The 15,427-nt window shown below is 40.5% G+C and overlaps 1 protein-coding gene across 2 annotated transcripts; it reads left to right on the forward strand.

The window, feature by feature from the left end:
• The first annotated feature begins 1,266 nt into the window (after positions 1-1,266).
• On the forward strand, positions 1,267-15,182 carry LOC118789050 (LIM and senescent cell antigen-like-containing domain protein 1). Of its 2 annotated transcripts, none has more exons than XM_036545346.1 (10): positions 1,267-1,476; positions 9,782-9,941; positions 10,259-10,325; positions 10,776-10,896; positions 11,522-11,671; positions 11,880-12,030; positions 12,606-12,698; positions 13,708-13,756; positions 14,171-14,246; positions 15,050-15,182. In XM_036545346.1, the coding sequence occupies exons 1-10, from the start codon at positions 1,448-1,450 to the stop codon at positions 15,162-15,164; spliced, it is 1,011 nt and encodes a 336-aa protein (XP_036401239.1). In that variant the 5' UTR covers positions 1,267-1,447; the 3' UTR covers positions 15,165-15,182. The 2 variants fall into 2 exon arrangements, with proteins under 2 accessions (XP_036401239.1, XP_036401238.1); XM_036545345.1 differs by lacking the exon at positions 1,267-1,476 and adding an exon at positions 5,987-6,090.
• The last annotated feature ends 245 nt before the right edge of the window (positions 15,183-15,427 follow it).

A 15,427-nucleotide genomic window follows, 5' to 3' on the forward strand; every position in this document is an offset into this window, starting at 1 on the left:
TGTCTCTTGTCTCAGAGGTGTTTTCTCATTTATTTGTGTTCTTAGAGAAGTTATATTCACTTTAGAAGTTAAACTTGTTGCAAATATTGGTGAATAACTAACAACAGATGGCTCTATTATGGAGACATTTAAGATGCCATTTAATGTTGGAGATTCTGTGACAATTATTTCTGAGAGAAGTTAATTAGTTTTGTTGATATCAAGCTTTTACATTGGTTAGCAAGGTTAATTAGCAGCTGAATATCTGTATCAAGGAAAAGAGGCAAATTAACAAAAGCCTTCATGACAAGAAGAAGCTGATCAATATTTTAAAAATGGAATGAGTTCCATGAATTTTTCAAGTCTTCCCTGATTCTGCATTTTCCATCGAAGTTCATCAACAATGAAAATTAATATCATATGTATGTGCAAGAATATGGTCCCAAAATGTTGTCTTAAGTAGGGCTCATATGAGAATCTCTTAATGATCGGGTCTTCGACCCAGATAGGATTCTACCCACTGTGCCTGCCCACTCTTTTTCTCTTCGAGCTGGGAAAGATGTCTACAGCAAATGTCATCAGCTGACTAGTCTACCCTCTCTGCAACAATATTTGTAATCGTTGCTGTACAGTCTCACCGTAAAACTTTGCTACTTCATCTTGCAACTAGGGCCTTTCCCCGAGTCAAGAATGACAGAACTATTCACCATGAATTCAGCTCCAGATGTGTCTAGAAGACAGAGGTGGAAAACCCCGGCTTCAGAAAGTAAAAGTCACGTATTTGTTCCACCCATGCACTACATCAGCTGAATTTAATTAGCACAACTCTTCAGCCAGGTAGAGGAGCTAATTAGTGAAATCACCTTGTTTAGTGAATGGCTAGAACAAATACATGGCAGGACTTTTACTTTCTGAAGCCGGGGTTTTCCACCTCTGCTAGAAGACACCTTTTTTGGACTTCAAAAATTATACATACGCTATGCATTCCACTGCGGCAAAATCATCTGTGCATTGCACGTGGGAAATGTCGATGCCTGAACTGCTGGAAGAAGCGTATTGGGCTTCATTGATTGGGGCGTTTACGTTCGCAGACCGTACAGGTCTGATACGCTGCTTGTGTATCCGCCCGTCTTAATGGAACCCAATGAAATGTTTCCGTCCACTCGCTGGTCCTTTTGATTTGGTAGTTTTCTATAGGCTGATGTAGAAGTCGCTCAAAGCATTTGGGGTTTGCCCGACTGGTGACTCAAATAAACACATCATTGAGAATTGAGAACCAGTCCTTAACAATATACTGAAAAGACTCGTACAAATAGATTATTTCCTTTGCAAGCTGCGCACCACTACCTGGAAACGGTGCATGTTGGAAGGCGGTTTTGCCCTCCTGTACATCGGCTGATACAAACGAACCTCGTTTCCAGAATTGGGATACGCCCAAAAAGTTTCCCCAAGTGTGGTTTCAGAGGGGATGCTGGGGGTAGCAGACATGACCGGCAGGTAAGCACAGATTAACTCGCTAAAATGTTAAGCCTATCTGGGACAGTTCCACTCCTCTGTGTATTTATCCGTTCGCAGCTGTATAATTGGTTTGTAAACGACAAAAAGCGCTCTGAAATAATTCATTAAGAAACAGAAGCCTAAGTGGTTAGTTCGCAGCCTACTGCGATCTACGGTACATTAGGAGAATACGGAATAGTTAACCTAGTATTCCATACTTCTTCGTGAAAGAGATCAGCCGAGGCTAGTGCAGTTGAAAACTGATATTTAGTTTATACAAAGTTTCCATGTGGAAATAATGCAGATGTGTGGAGATACTCTGCAAACAAATATGCTGTTTATAGAGAGTCTGCGGATATTGAATTCGTAGACAAACGCCTGTTGTGATACAAAAAGAGGGACATCCCTTACCACACCAGTCGGGCTTTTTAAAGTTTAAATCATATTCAGCTAGCTAACAAGTCCACTATTTTTAAAATCAATATAAGCGAGGCATTGAAATTTAAACAGTTATAGTTGCTTTCCTGGCAGTTAGCATTCCCAGCTTAATTACCATTAAGCCTTTATTAGTATATTTAGGGTTTGACAGTAGACCAAGAAATTACTGTATCTTGGATCAGTATGTGACTGTAGTAGAAGATGTAACTGAGATCCAGAAAGCGTGTTGACTATTACTACTTAAGTCTTACTTAACAGTTACTCCAGGACGCAAATAGACATCTTTTTTGTTACGGGTACCTAAGCGGTAAAAAAATTACGAAGACATGCATGCATTTAGGAGAGAACAACCTAGATTGTTTCCTCGGGGAAACAATGCGTCTGTGATACTCCTAAACTACTAAACTTGCATGTCAGCCGTTTATTTTGCTTCCTGTATGCCTGATGCACTTGAAAGTTAATGTCACAGTTTGTAACCATGGCGATCCTGATATAGGTGACGGGGACTGAGTCATTCTCCTGGCTTAACTCACTAAGGCAGAGGTGACAGCGCTGCCTTGTAAAGTGCTGTTAACAATGTAAGAGGATGTGTAAATACACAGTGGATGCCATTTTAAACGTACTGGCCGAACCCGCATGCATGTTTTCTGGTGTTTTACTCTGATAAAATGTCTGCGCTCAAGATTTGTGAGGATTCTAGTAGAAGTCAGTAAAGCACTTCTTGCAACTGTTAAGAAAGGTTGTCAGTTGTTGACATACTTTGGTGTGAAAGGCAGTTCTTATGGCTTTTGCAGGGAGAGCAAAATCTAATTTGGAAGTTTAAGTAAATTCTATTGCTGCATTCCTCTTTAAGACATCGCAAGCTAAATTGTGCTGCTTTGGGTGTCTTTAATTGGTGACAGTCTGTTACCAGTAATAGCTGAAAGCTTTGGAAAGAAAAACCCACATGACTTTTGGAAATGATTACCTTTCCTGTATGGTCTGAGAATCATCCATAATAGGACAGGTTTATCTCCAGTGTTCAGGTGTTGAACTGTTGGGGTGAGGAGTGAAAAGGTAAGAGCCCAGCATACACAAATTGTATAACGTAGCTGTGAGTAGAAACTGGCTTGTAACACAGTCGTCAAAGTATGTGTGTTTGTAATGTGTCAGTGTTTTGTTAAGGTTGAAATATATGTATAATTTTATTTTATCTGCATTATGGGAAATGTACAGCACTGTGCTTATAAGTATTGTGAAACATTGAGTGTGGTATTCTGTATTTACCTTTATTTTTTTTTTTAATCATTACATTAATATTTTATAAGTGCTCAAAGAGCTAAGTAAATTTCATGGTTAAGTTAAAAACCCATAACTGCAATATTGTATTTGCACACATGCAATATTGCATTTGTACACTTGAGGAACTTGCTCATTCTTGAGATTTCTGACCAAACTTTCTGAAATCAAAAGTTGCCTGACTGGTAGGGGATTATATTATTTAAACACTAAGTATGCAAATGCTACTGAACACTTTCATCATAATAATAATGAAATAATTGTTCTCAATTATAAAGAAGACTTCTCTGTTACCAATAAACTTGTGTGGCTGGATTTTTAAATATGTGGCCTGTGCAAGCAAGGAAACAGTTAATAAAAGATACAATACCAGTGATGTCCAGAGGGTGGTGCCAGTACCATTCCATATCCTGGGGTGTTCCTGTTTTGAGTGTCCTATGACTCAGATTACCATGGCCCAGAAGATCTGTTGTTCTAGTATATTCCATGATGTCATCATTTAATCATGACATGTATTTTCAAATCCCAACCTGTAATTTCATCACATTCTTTGTTTCTTGTTGATAAAAATAAACTAGTGCTGTAGTGGTAAAGTAGGAACTGATCTGGCTCAGAGCATTGAAATTGGTAATGTGAGTCTTTGAATGTCTCTGTAGTTTAAAGTCTTTGGTCTCTGTAGAGTTTGTGCAGTTTAGACACATTGCCCCTCCAAATATCAATTCAGGGTCTCTGTCAGCTTTTTTCATTAATTAATTGGGGTTAACACAGTATTTACGTTTACCCAGATAATCTCATATCAGTGTTAAGAGGTATTTAGTGCCTGGAATGGAGTCATAAGGGGGCCTGAGTGAGCAGGAATACCTCTGATAGGGAGTCTTTACTGGCTGATCCTTTTTGCATTTTTGCGTGTTAGTTCTCAGTGCTGCAGCATACACTATCAAACTCAACTGAGAAAAAAAAGTTTGTTAATGATTACATTTCAGTGGAATACACAGTATTTTAATTGTTAGATTGGTTACATCCGTAGTTCCTCTGGTGTTTGGACTTGGGTTTTCATGATGCCTTTTATAACTATTTTCCCTGTTAAGAGGTTGTGTGCTGTGGTAGGTGGGTATGTTGGGTAGTTTTGTGCATGTGTTATGTATTTGCATGTTGTGTTGGTATGTGGTAGCATGTTCCAGCAGTGTGTAATCTTGTGCCTGGTGTGTTAGCTGCATTGGTAGTGCTGCCTGTGTGCGTGGTGGTGCTTACCAGGAATGTTGCAGGTTTGGACTGGTGAAGGAGAGAGCTCGGCTGTTTGTGCCTCTGGTTTGTATTTGCATGTAGAATTCTGTAGAATTTTACTTGGCATCCACAGAAAGGCACCAACATTTGCATGCAGGGTAGAATTAGTATAAATGTGAAAAGGGCACTTTAATTCTGGATACATCTTAAATGCAGCCCCAAAGACATACTGCAAATTCAGGTACTTCAAACCAAGGAGCTGAACCTTTAAACTGAGAGTTACTAACCACATAATACCTAACATTCACCAGTCTTAGACCAACACTGCTTTACAATTACAGATTTGAACAAACCACATTGTAAAACAGACCGGCGCTAAAAAGAGATTACAAATTGGCTGAATATCTTGTTACTGTCCAAGATATAAAGCAGAGACAGAACTTTTACCAAGTACATGCTCAGTGAAAACAGTCTAGCCGTTGAAAAAACCAGGCACAAAAATCATGGCTGTCAAAAAGAGAAAGATTAAATGGTCATTGTACAACAGGTTAGGTTGTGATAGAGATGGACTTTGTCCTTAAAATGTAAAAATTGATTAGTGTAGGTAAGTTGACAATCCTTCTAAGAGAGAGATGGTCATCATCACTTGCCACACAATTTTGTCAGTGTACCATAGCATATTTTTTTGCCATAGGAGGACTGGCAGTGACTGGTGTTTAAATTGTTGTTGTTTGTTTGCTTGTTCATTTGTTTTTTCCTCTCCGTCCTGTTCATTATAGTTCTGTTTATACATGTTATATGCCTGATTGTAAATTTGATGACTTTGGCAGTCTTGTCATTGTTGAAACAGTTTTGCCAATAAAGCATTTTAATTTGAATTTGTGGAAGAGAAATGGAGGCACAGAGAGAAAGCTTCCCATGGACCCCATGTTACTGACAAGTCCATATGGCAGTGAGTGGTGTAATTGTGCTATTTTCTGATCTTTTCTTCCTGCCAGAGTAGCATTCTCTGGTAGTATCTCGGGTAGTATTTTCTGCCCTTTGCCCCTTTTGCAACTTTTCAAATTATGTGAGTTGTGAAATATGCGAGATAAGAGACATATTTAAGGGACTGACAGTATGCCAAAGTGATCGCAGCTGAAGAGTTGTTTCTCCTGTACTCTGTGGTCAGAGGAGTCACAGTGCAGACACAGGCCTTAAGGAGGAGCACCTGGTTACCTGGATTTCTGTCCCTGATTACCTGGACGAGTTAGGTCTGCTACAGACAAGCCCTTTGTACCTGCTCCAGGGGCAAAGCCGAGTGTGAAGGAGGGGCGTCAATCTCATAGGTATGCTGGAGCTAAGCCACGCCCCACTATAGGTCATTTCAGAGCATGTCCTGGAGCAGAGCCGCTGTGCAAGCGTAGTGGAATGTCACAGCTTGGCTGTTCTGCTTAAACCGCTTACAGTTCCTCTTTGGACCGGAGGAAACGACCGACTGCCTTCATCTGTAAAGTTCTGTGGCTGTGGCACACGCGGGACACCTTTTACCTGTTACCATAGCGTCACACAGGCGGAGAGGGGAGGGAGTATGTGCACCGTCAGGCTGAAGGAGCTGTCTAAGTCCGACCTGTACAGGCGCAGGCAGGAGGCCCCTGATGGCTGCGCGTGTGACTCTCTTGAGGACAGACTGAGGTGAGGGTCATCCGCACATGTGTGATGCTTGCAGATCCCTCCATGAGGGTGATAAATACCGTCTAACACAATAAACTGTTTTAGTCTACTTCAGACTGTTCTTAGACAGTAGTAGTTTCTCAGATCTTTGCTTCTGTGGTCAGCATGTTTCAGAGATAAAGCAGAAACGTGTGTCAGATGGAGTAATGTACAAGTGAAAGTGTAGGAAGACTGAAACTGACTGGAAGACTGAAAAGATAATAAGGTAACTGTACTAACTTTTAGAAAGAAAACTGATGTTAGGTTGAGTGTTGCCCCATCCATACCGTCAGCTGTGATAAAGTTTCTGGAAAAGCACAGGATAGCACAGGCTACACACAAAGCTTGTTTTCAGGATATTGCCTTCGCCCGACCTTTGAAGGACAGCCAGGGGTCCCCAGGCATCCATTGCACCATCGTGTCCATGGCCAATCATATGGGAAGCAGGGGTGACCTTTGTATGACAGAACACCTGCCCAAAGAGGAGTTCTCTCTGTTCCTCTCACAGGACACCCCTGAGGTTGTCCTCATAAACACTCATGCAGTTGTCCTGTCTGTGTTTGCATTCCAGATACCAATACAAGGCCAAGTTCTTACAGGAACACCCATCTACTTTAACTACCGGTAACTTATTCCGTTAGGTGTATCCTGTGAAATATGTTCAAATTTGTTAAAAATGGTTCTATTTGAAACGGCAATCAATGTTTTGACATCAAAGTTATTATTCTGCTGAGGTTTTTTATCCAAACAGGTTCTTTGTCTGGATTGACTGTACTGAAATGTCTTTTTTGTGCCTAAATAAATATCATTGGCGTGAATACACTAACAGGCATTCACTCTGTTTTTAACATTTTTAAAATGAACTTGGAGTGATGTAGGAATACAGTGGAGTCAAAATGAAGGAGTGCAGTTTGTTTCCTTAGATTCTCAAATCCTTCATTCCTCCCTCAGTGGCCCCAATCAATATTTACCTTGTAAAGTTGTCCACCAAAGTCATACCAAAGCCATCCTAAAGAAGATAAATGCATAGTTCAGCCATATCACATGAACTTAATTCCAGGTTCAAGTTCTATCCATAAAATGTGAATTGTGCTAAAATGTGAAAAGGTGCTAAGCAGTAATACAGGTTAAATAAAATAAAGCACTTAGCTGTGTTTTCCATGCCTTTCCTTTCTTGTTTTCACAAATCACCATTTCACATGTATGCATGTGACCACCTCCAGGATGTGTGTTTGTACTGTTCTGAAGCATCTACTGAGCTTTGCCAAGTATATTCTGACTAAGACTGGTTGCACACATAGTTTATTTAATTTTTATTTTAAACAAAGTATTCTGTTTTAAAACAACTCTTCATGTTTATTATATACAGTGCCCTCCATATTTATTCGTACTCCTAATCTTGTTAAACCTACTTGCCCTCTGAGGAAGCTTCCTCCTTGCAGCCCAGTGACAAAGACTTAAATGATGCAAAATACTGTAAATTGTACTTCTTGATGCTTTGTATACAGAAGATGCTTGTTTGGTTCAAAAAAAAATCTCTAGCTCTTTCCATGGAATTTACGGCTGCCTCCCAGACCACAGCTCATGAATATAAGGTAGGGTCACAGGCAGGGTTACGGCTGTCCCAGTAGCCATTCTCAATAATGGACTCTAGGGGAGAGTCACCTGTTCTAATTCTTTTATAGCCATCTCACAATTTGTGTGATGCCATTACTATAGAGGACAGAAGGGCAAATTCTTCAGATATTTTTGCAAGAACTCTCAAAGAGCCATTGTGGAACCTGAATACTGGTGCTGCCTGTACACAGTGGTAGATGTCAATGATTAACAAATTTGCACTTGGCAAAGGTGATACGCTGGGCTGTACAGGCTGGTGTTTTGAGCATGTAGTTGACGGTTTAAGGAAAAAATGCTAGGAAAGGACTGTGTGCTTATCATGTGTTCTTTTACATGCAAACAGAACTTTCCTTGTCTCTATGTAAGCACAAGGTTTCCATCTCTCTGAACCAAGGGCGTAATTTTGCATATGGACGGTAGGGACATGCCCCTACCAATATTTGAGCAAACTCATTCGCATTATCTTTGGAGTGAAATATTATTATTATTATTATATTACATAATTGCAATGTCCCCTCGGTTGTTGTGTCCCTACCAATGTTGAGACCAAAACTACGCCCTTGCTCTGAGCTGATTCTTTAATGGAGACTTTGATTTTTACCATTTAGTGTAGCTGTGTACATTCCAGCTGTCAGTTCATGTAGAACAACAGAAAAGAGCACATTTGCATGTTTTAATTCTGCCAGCTTGGTGCCTTTTGATGCAGTAAGTTCAGTTTGCACACAATGAAGATTATAATTTTATGGAGTTTTAACTGGAAGGGGATTGTTCTCTGTCTCTGTTAGACATTTTCAAAACCAAAAAATTCCAAATCAAAGTCAAAAGGAAGAAAGTCAGTTTTCAATATGTAATAGTGTGCTCAGATCCCATTGGTTTTCTGAAGTAAAAAAAAAAAAATCACAAAAACACATTTGTAACGTGTTTCAAATAGAACAAAGACATTCATAACACACATGATAATACAAGTAACAGAAGTTAAGTGATATACCAGTGATTCCTCCAACCTTATCCTTGTACAGTGTACCACTGTAACAGTAGTTTCATTTAGAAACTGGATAAATGGCAAACTAGTCAGTGGCATGTGTAAGGTCAAGCAATTTATGTTTGTGTGTGCAGCATCGTTGGTTGGTTTGGTTTGCATTGTTGGTTTGCAGCATATGCATTTCTGCAAAGTCATCCACCTAGAGAGATGAGTAAAATACATTTTATATTTTCCAAGAGGGGCTCTGGGATTCCAACCTTACGAACAAAACAGTCTGAATCTCTCTGGGTTTCCTTCCTTCTGTCTTTCCAGACTTTTAATCCATGAAGGCTGACTGATTGACATTTGGTGACTTTGATGTAAATGAAATAAGGCTTTTTTGTGGTTTATCCATCTACCACCATGTTTTAAACTACAAATCGTATATATTAAGATCTAAATACATCTCCAACTGATTTCTTTCTGAAGAAAAAGAAGGAAAAAAACATACTAGAAATGTGTTTCCCATACAACACAAAACTTCAAACCATGTATTTTCTTGTGAGCTTACAGATGTGCAGTCTAAAGGGTTTTAATCCTTGTGTCGGGAATGAGTGATCTCAGGGAGGGCATTTCAAGCAGAGTACTTATTGGATGTGATACAAACGCACATGTCAAACTGGTATTCCCCTGCTAATAGACTTAAGATGGAGGTACGTGCTTTAAGTTCCATCATTTCTGAATGCACAGACAGTCTCAGTAACGTGGGTCTCCTTCATGGAGGTTTCTGTAGGAATGGTCCATAAAATTCCTTGAAGTGTGTTAGAAGTGGAGAAGAGGGAACAATACCGTTTACTTTACTTCTGCATGAAAATTCCCACAGACCTTGAGTTCCCAAAAGAATTCCGGAATCGAGAACCATTCTCAATGTGTGACCCAACATTGTGAGCAGCAAGCGCTGAAATGGAGCGAGTTCTTCACTGTGTTAAATGCCTATGAAAAGTGACTCTTGGAAATGATCACCAATAAGGGCTTTAGCTAAGCAAATGAACACATTAGAGTGATAAAAGTAATGTACTTTCTTTCTCCCCACAGCAACATGGCAAATGCCCTGGCAAATGCCATCTGTGAGCGCTGCAAGAGTGGCTTCGCCCCAGCAGAGAAAATTGTCAACAGCAATGGGGAGCTGTACCATGAGCCGTGCTTTGTGTGTGCCCAGTGCTTTCAGCAGTTCCCTGAAGGACTCTTCTACGAGGTGGGGCTCTTCCCTACACCTCCTATGTGTACCTGATGATGAAAAATCGCATTGCATGTTGTAAAGACCGGGGATAGGGTATCAGATTTGTGGTGGGTAGATATTGTGGCTTGTGGATCAACAACAGAGCCCTGAGAATGTTCCTACAAGATGCCAACACATTCCAAACTCCAAACAAATGAACATGTCTCGTGTAAGTATGTATTTGTCTGAACTGTGTGCGTAACGCTCCTATGTAAGGTAATATTTGCATGTTGCCATCTGTAGAGAGTGTGGTGTTGTTTGATATACTTACTTCTGTCTTCTCTCAAATGCAGTTTGAGGGCAGGAAGTACTGTGAGCATGATTTCCAGATGCTGTTTGCCCCCTGCTGTCACCAGTGTGGTGAGTTTAAGCTTGCAGCAGTCTTATCACATACACTGAGGTTAGAGTGAGCTGCACCAACACCAAATTTTATCCATGAAATTGTAACCGAGAATGCTATTTGAAGTCACTAAAGGTCATTTAATTTTATTTAATTTAGAAAATCGAACACTTTTTTTCTTCTCACTACAGAGTAAAGCAAGACAAGACAATTTTGTTATAAATAGACTCCAGTGATTTCCCTGATTGCCTTAAATCTAATTTTCCATACCACATGGCTCAGTCTTTGGTCCTTTAGAGTCAAAATCAATAACATGGGTCACAATATTAGCTATGCCAAACTTAATTTGTATGCTGATATATGCTCCTGTCAGTGTAATCTATGCTTCCTGCATATGTAAGTCTCCTGCCTATATTGGTGTGGTGCTTCCTCTTGTCTGTGTGTACATTTTCATCGGTCACTGTCCTCAGGGGAATTCATCATCGGCCGTGTCATCAAGGCCATGAACAACAGCTGGCACCCCGACTGCTTCTGTTGTGATATCTGCCAGGCGGTCCTGGCTGACGTGGGCTTCGTCAAGAACGCCGGCAGGTGAGTTCTGCGCAGCACATCCCTGCAGATGTTGGGAGGGAGGACACAGACAGTGCGTGACGCCGCAGAGCCCCTCTACACACTGCAGCATGAGCACACTCCCGTGAGAATCATCTGAATCCATAAAAAACATCTCCTGCTGTGATCCCTTGTAAGGTGATGGTTGTGCATAATCTCATTGGATTGGAGATGCATACAGTACCGGTCGAAAGTTTGGACATACCCGATAATTGGAAACATGCATTCAAAGACATTTTAATTTAAAGACTTGTGCTTAAATGCTTGAAATTTGTTTCTTAGACAAATAGGCATGAACTTCACTATTTATATGTATGAATTTCTTTTAAAAAATATTTTTTGGATACTTTGAAAAATCTAAAGTAAAAGGTAGTCTTGATTTGTTCAACACTTTTTTGGTTATTGTATAATTCCATTTGTGTTATTTCATAGTATTGATGTTTTTACCGTTATTCTAAAATGTTGGAAAATAGTAAATCTAAAGAATAAAAGTTCCAGGCTTTCCAAAAGTGTCCAGACTTTTGACTGGTACTGTATGACTGTATGAACGCTCCCAGCTCTTGTAAATTCTGCCACTATCTTTTCACCTCTTTAATGTGGCCCCCAGACACTTGTGTCGCCCGTGCCATAACCGGGAGAAGGCAAGGGGCCTCGGGAAGTACATCTGCCAGAAGTGCCACGCCATCATCGATGAGCAGCCTCTCATCTTCAAGAACGACCCCTACCACCCCGACCACTTCAACTGCAGTAACTGCGGGTCAGTCCACCATGTTATGAGAACATAAGTGCACATTTTAATTAAAAAAAGGGAAAAAACATTGTACAGCATTTTGAGAACGATGATACCTTTTGTATGGAATCAAAGGTACGTCATGGGCAATGCTTTGTCTTAAAGGAGAATCAGATCTATGGAATTTGCTGTAGTCTGAGTCTCCTCTCCTCTCCTCCTCTCCTCTTCTTTACAGTAAGGAGCTGACAGCAGATGCCAGAGAGCTGAAAGGCGAGCTGTACTGCCTGCCCTGCCATGATAAAATGGGTGTGCCCATCTGCGGGGCCTGCCGTAGACCCATCGAGGGGCGCGTAGTCAATGCCATGGGCAAGCAGTGGCACGTAGAGGTGCGTGTTTTATTGTTAATTATTGTAATTAACTACAAACTACAAATAATTAATTATTGTAATTATAATAATTTTTAATTATTGTACAAGTTATGGGATGTTTCTTACTTCATATTGTTACATTTCTAAGGATTTTGAGAACTGCTGCCATTAATATATGTGTCAATGTAGATTAGTATTCCAAAGGAGCCATATTCTAATACAGAGGTAATTTTGCTCACTGCTTTCTGTACTTCAGAAATGAGTGTGAAAATATTGCAATGCCATTCATTTTAATTGTCTGATCCTGTTTTCTTTCCAAGTGTAGAAGCTAAACACAGTACTGTAGGTACATTCCTCCTCCTCTCTTCTAAGGTCTTGTGCCTGTGTGTGTTTAGTGTGTATGTGGAGCAGAGCCCATTCATGGGCACCCATACTACCAATGCAGTGAACAGCTGGAGTGCTGTACAGTTTTTGCAGTGTAAGCACTTTCTTCTGTGCCATGATACAGGCAGCTCTCTGAAGCTGAGCTACACATGGCCCCGTGCAGAGCATGTGCTGAGCTAACATGATTGGCTGGTACTCTGTATTTTCAGCATTTTGTGTGTGCCAAGTGTGAAAAGCCTTTCCTGGGACACCGTCACTATGAGAGGAAGGGGCTGGCCTATTGTGAGACGCACTACAACCAGGTAAAGTAATGTGACAATCCGGAAATTTCTCAGAACACAAAAACAACTCAGCAAAGAAGCAGAAGATAACATTTATTCCTTCTTAGTATTACATGAAAGCATGAGGGATTTTGAATTTCAATGCCGAATGATAAGGGGAAGAAGTGAATTTTTAACTTGACTATGGCTATGTAACTGAACATCTACAATGTCACAATTACCCAAATCCACTCATGTTGATATAATATATGCTACACTGTATTTGCATGCTGTAGATTTTTTAGAAAAGCTTAGTGGGCAGCAGTGTAGCATAGTGGTAAAGGAGCAGGGCTCATAACCGAAAGGTTGCTAGTTCAATTCCCTGCTGGGGCACTGCTGCTGTACCCTTGGGCAAGGTACTTAACCCACAGCTGCCTCAGTAAATATCCAACTGTATGAATGAATAACATTGCAAAAAAAACATAACTGATGTAAGTCACTCTGGATAAGAGCACCTGCTAAATGCCAATAATAAAAATAATTTAAAAAAAGGATGAATAATACCATTAAATCTAGGAATTAGTCACCCAAATTTTAAACCCTTAAAATTCATTGTGCCAGGGCTCCCAACTGGCTCATTGGATGGAAGCACTCGTTCCGAGTGTAGACTGATCGCTACGGGTTCGATCCCGGCCGTGTCACTAGCCGACAGTGACCAGGAGCTCAGACATTGACCCGGAGGAAGACATTTCATCTCTGTGCTAGCTTAGCTTGTGGGCTGAAGTGCGAAAAGAAGCAGTGTTTGACATCACGTGTCTCGGGGAAAAAAAAAAATCATTGTGCCAGAGTCTCCACAGGAAAAATGATAAAAGATACTGCTCCATTCTCAGTTTTATAGCTCCACCTGTTGGTGAAAGAAATCATGCAGTTGATTGGAACCTTGATTGGAAATCGGTACAAATCGGAATTACTTGTGTTCTTTGCAGCATTCAAACCATTTTGTTTTGCATATGTGACATGTCCCTTCTGATCCATCTCGCTCTTCTGCCAGCTCTTTGGAGATGTTTGCTACCACTGCAACCGTGTAATCGAAGGAGATGGTGAGTTCTTGTTCTGTTCAGCATGTACACATATATTGTGTCTAATTTTTTTACATTTCTTTCTATCTACACTGTACAAAAACAAATACAGTGTAGCCCATACATTTCTATCTTAATGTGACATCATATATCACAAGGATACTTTAATTTTAGGATTTAAACAAGTGTCCCTTGGGTTGCATATGGCTCCCCAGAACTCTGGAGCCAAAATAGTGTTTACAGTAATATTAAGCATTTTGTTTATAATGTTACTAGAATTTTATTTTTCCTTGAATCACTTTAGTTAATCGTACTCCTGATGACTCCTATTACATGAATGCCCATGTGTTAATGCTAAAAGCTTGTTAGCACTGAGAGCACGGTTGCTCTTCAGTATGAATGGCCAGTAATGAAGGATCTGCCTGTCTCTTCCAGTGGTGTCGGCCCTGAATAAGGCCTGGTGTGTCAACTGCTTTGCCTGTTCTACCTGCAACACAAAGCTGACCCTCAAGTGAGTGGCATTTTGGGCAGATGCTTAAATAAAGGGCCTGCCCTTGTCCAGTTTTAGCCTTAATTATCCAGCTTAATTATCTTTTCCTGTTCTCTTCACTCTGGCCATGGTCTCTGGTCATTGATCACAAGTCACACCAAGGAGTGGGGATGAAGCTGATGCCAGTCTGTGTAATCCTGTGTGATTCTCTATGTCCCTATGCAGTCTCTATGAAAAGTCCCTGTATGGTTGCTCTTTGTCTGTGCTTGCATGTGAAGTGACTGTAGAATGCTCTTCTTTTTGGGCTTTGATGTTTGTGAATTTAACAATCATGTTAATTCACCAGCTTTCATCAGTGAAGGTGAATACTTCACAATAGTGTAATTTCTAGTATAATTACTCTGTAGTATGGCAAGGTACGCTGAAACTTGAATGTCATTAGCACCATCTTTATCAGAAAGCCCATTAGCAGGCCAATCTTGTGGAATGCACACTTCAGTACATAATTTTTATAGTTGCTATTTCTCTCTTTGGGAAGCATTATCCTCCAGTATGGCTTACAGAGTATAGTTATGACAATAGACTGAACATTGATAACAGCCATTCTGCAGTGGACTGCGTGCAGGTACTTTGGCTAAACTACACTGGTAAGTTGTATGATGATGATTGCAAGTAACAATGGCAGTTAGAGGTGAGTGCTTGGGCTCAGCATAATGTAGACCTTTGAGGTCAGTGTCATATGAGGTGTGATGCATCCAAAGGGAGCATTTCTAAATGAGCACATGTTGGATGATGTTCTTAAACTCTTGTCTGCTTGTGTGCAGGAATAAGTTTGTGGAGTTTGACATGAAGCCGGTCTGTAAGAAATGCTACGAGAAGTTCCCCCTGGAGCTGAAGAAGAGGCTGAAGAAACTGTCAGGGACAGCGGGACGCAAGTAGAATGTCCACACCACCAGGAGGCGCTAAAGATTAGCAGGCCTATGTGCTTCAGCCATCCTTAATTCTGAAGCCTTCACCTATTGTTGTTCTACAGTGCAGTGCTTTACTCTGATCTGTTTTTGAGTTTGCAAAAGTTCTCACAAGCAATTCCTAAAAAGTTGATGTGTGGGTTTCTGTATACGTGCAGCAGTAATACTCAAACTATTTTAACGCAGAAAAATGTACGGGTTTGAATGCAAGCTGTAGTAAGTCTTTGACAGATA

This window comes from Megalops cyprinoides, chromosome 14 (assembly GCF_013368585.1).
Source record: "Megalops cyprinoides isolate fMegCyp1 chromosome 14, fMegCyp1.pri, whole genome shotgun sequence".
NCBI classification, from domain to species: Eukaryota; Metazoa; Chordata; class Actinopteri; order Elopiformes; family Megalopidae; genus Megalops; species Megalops cyprinoides.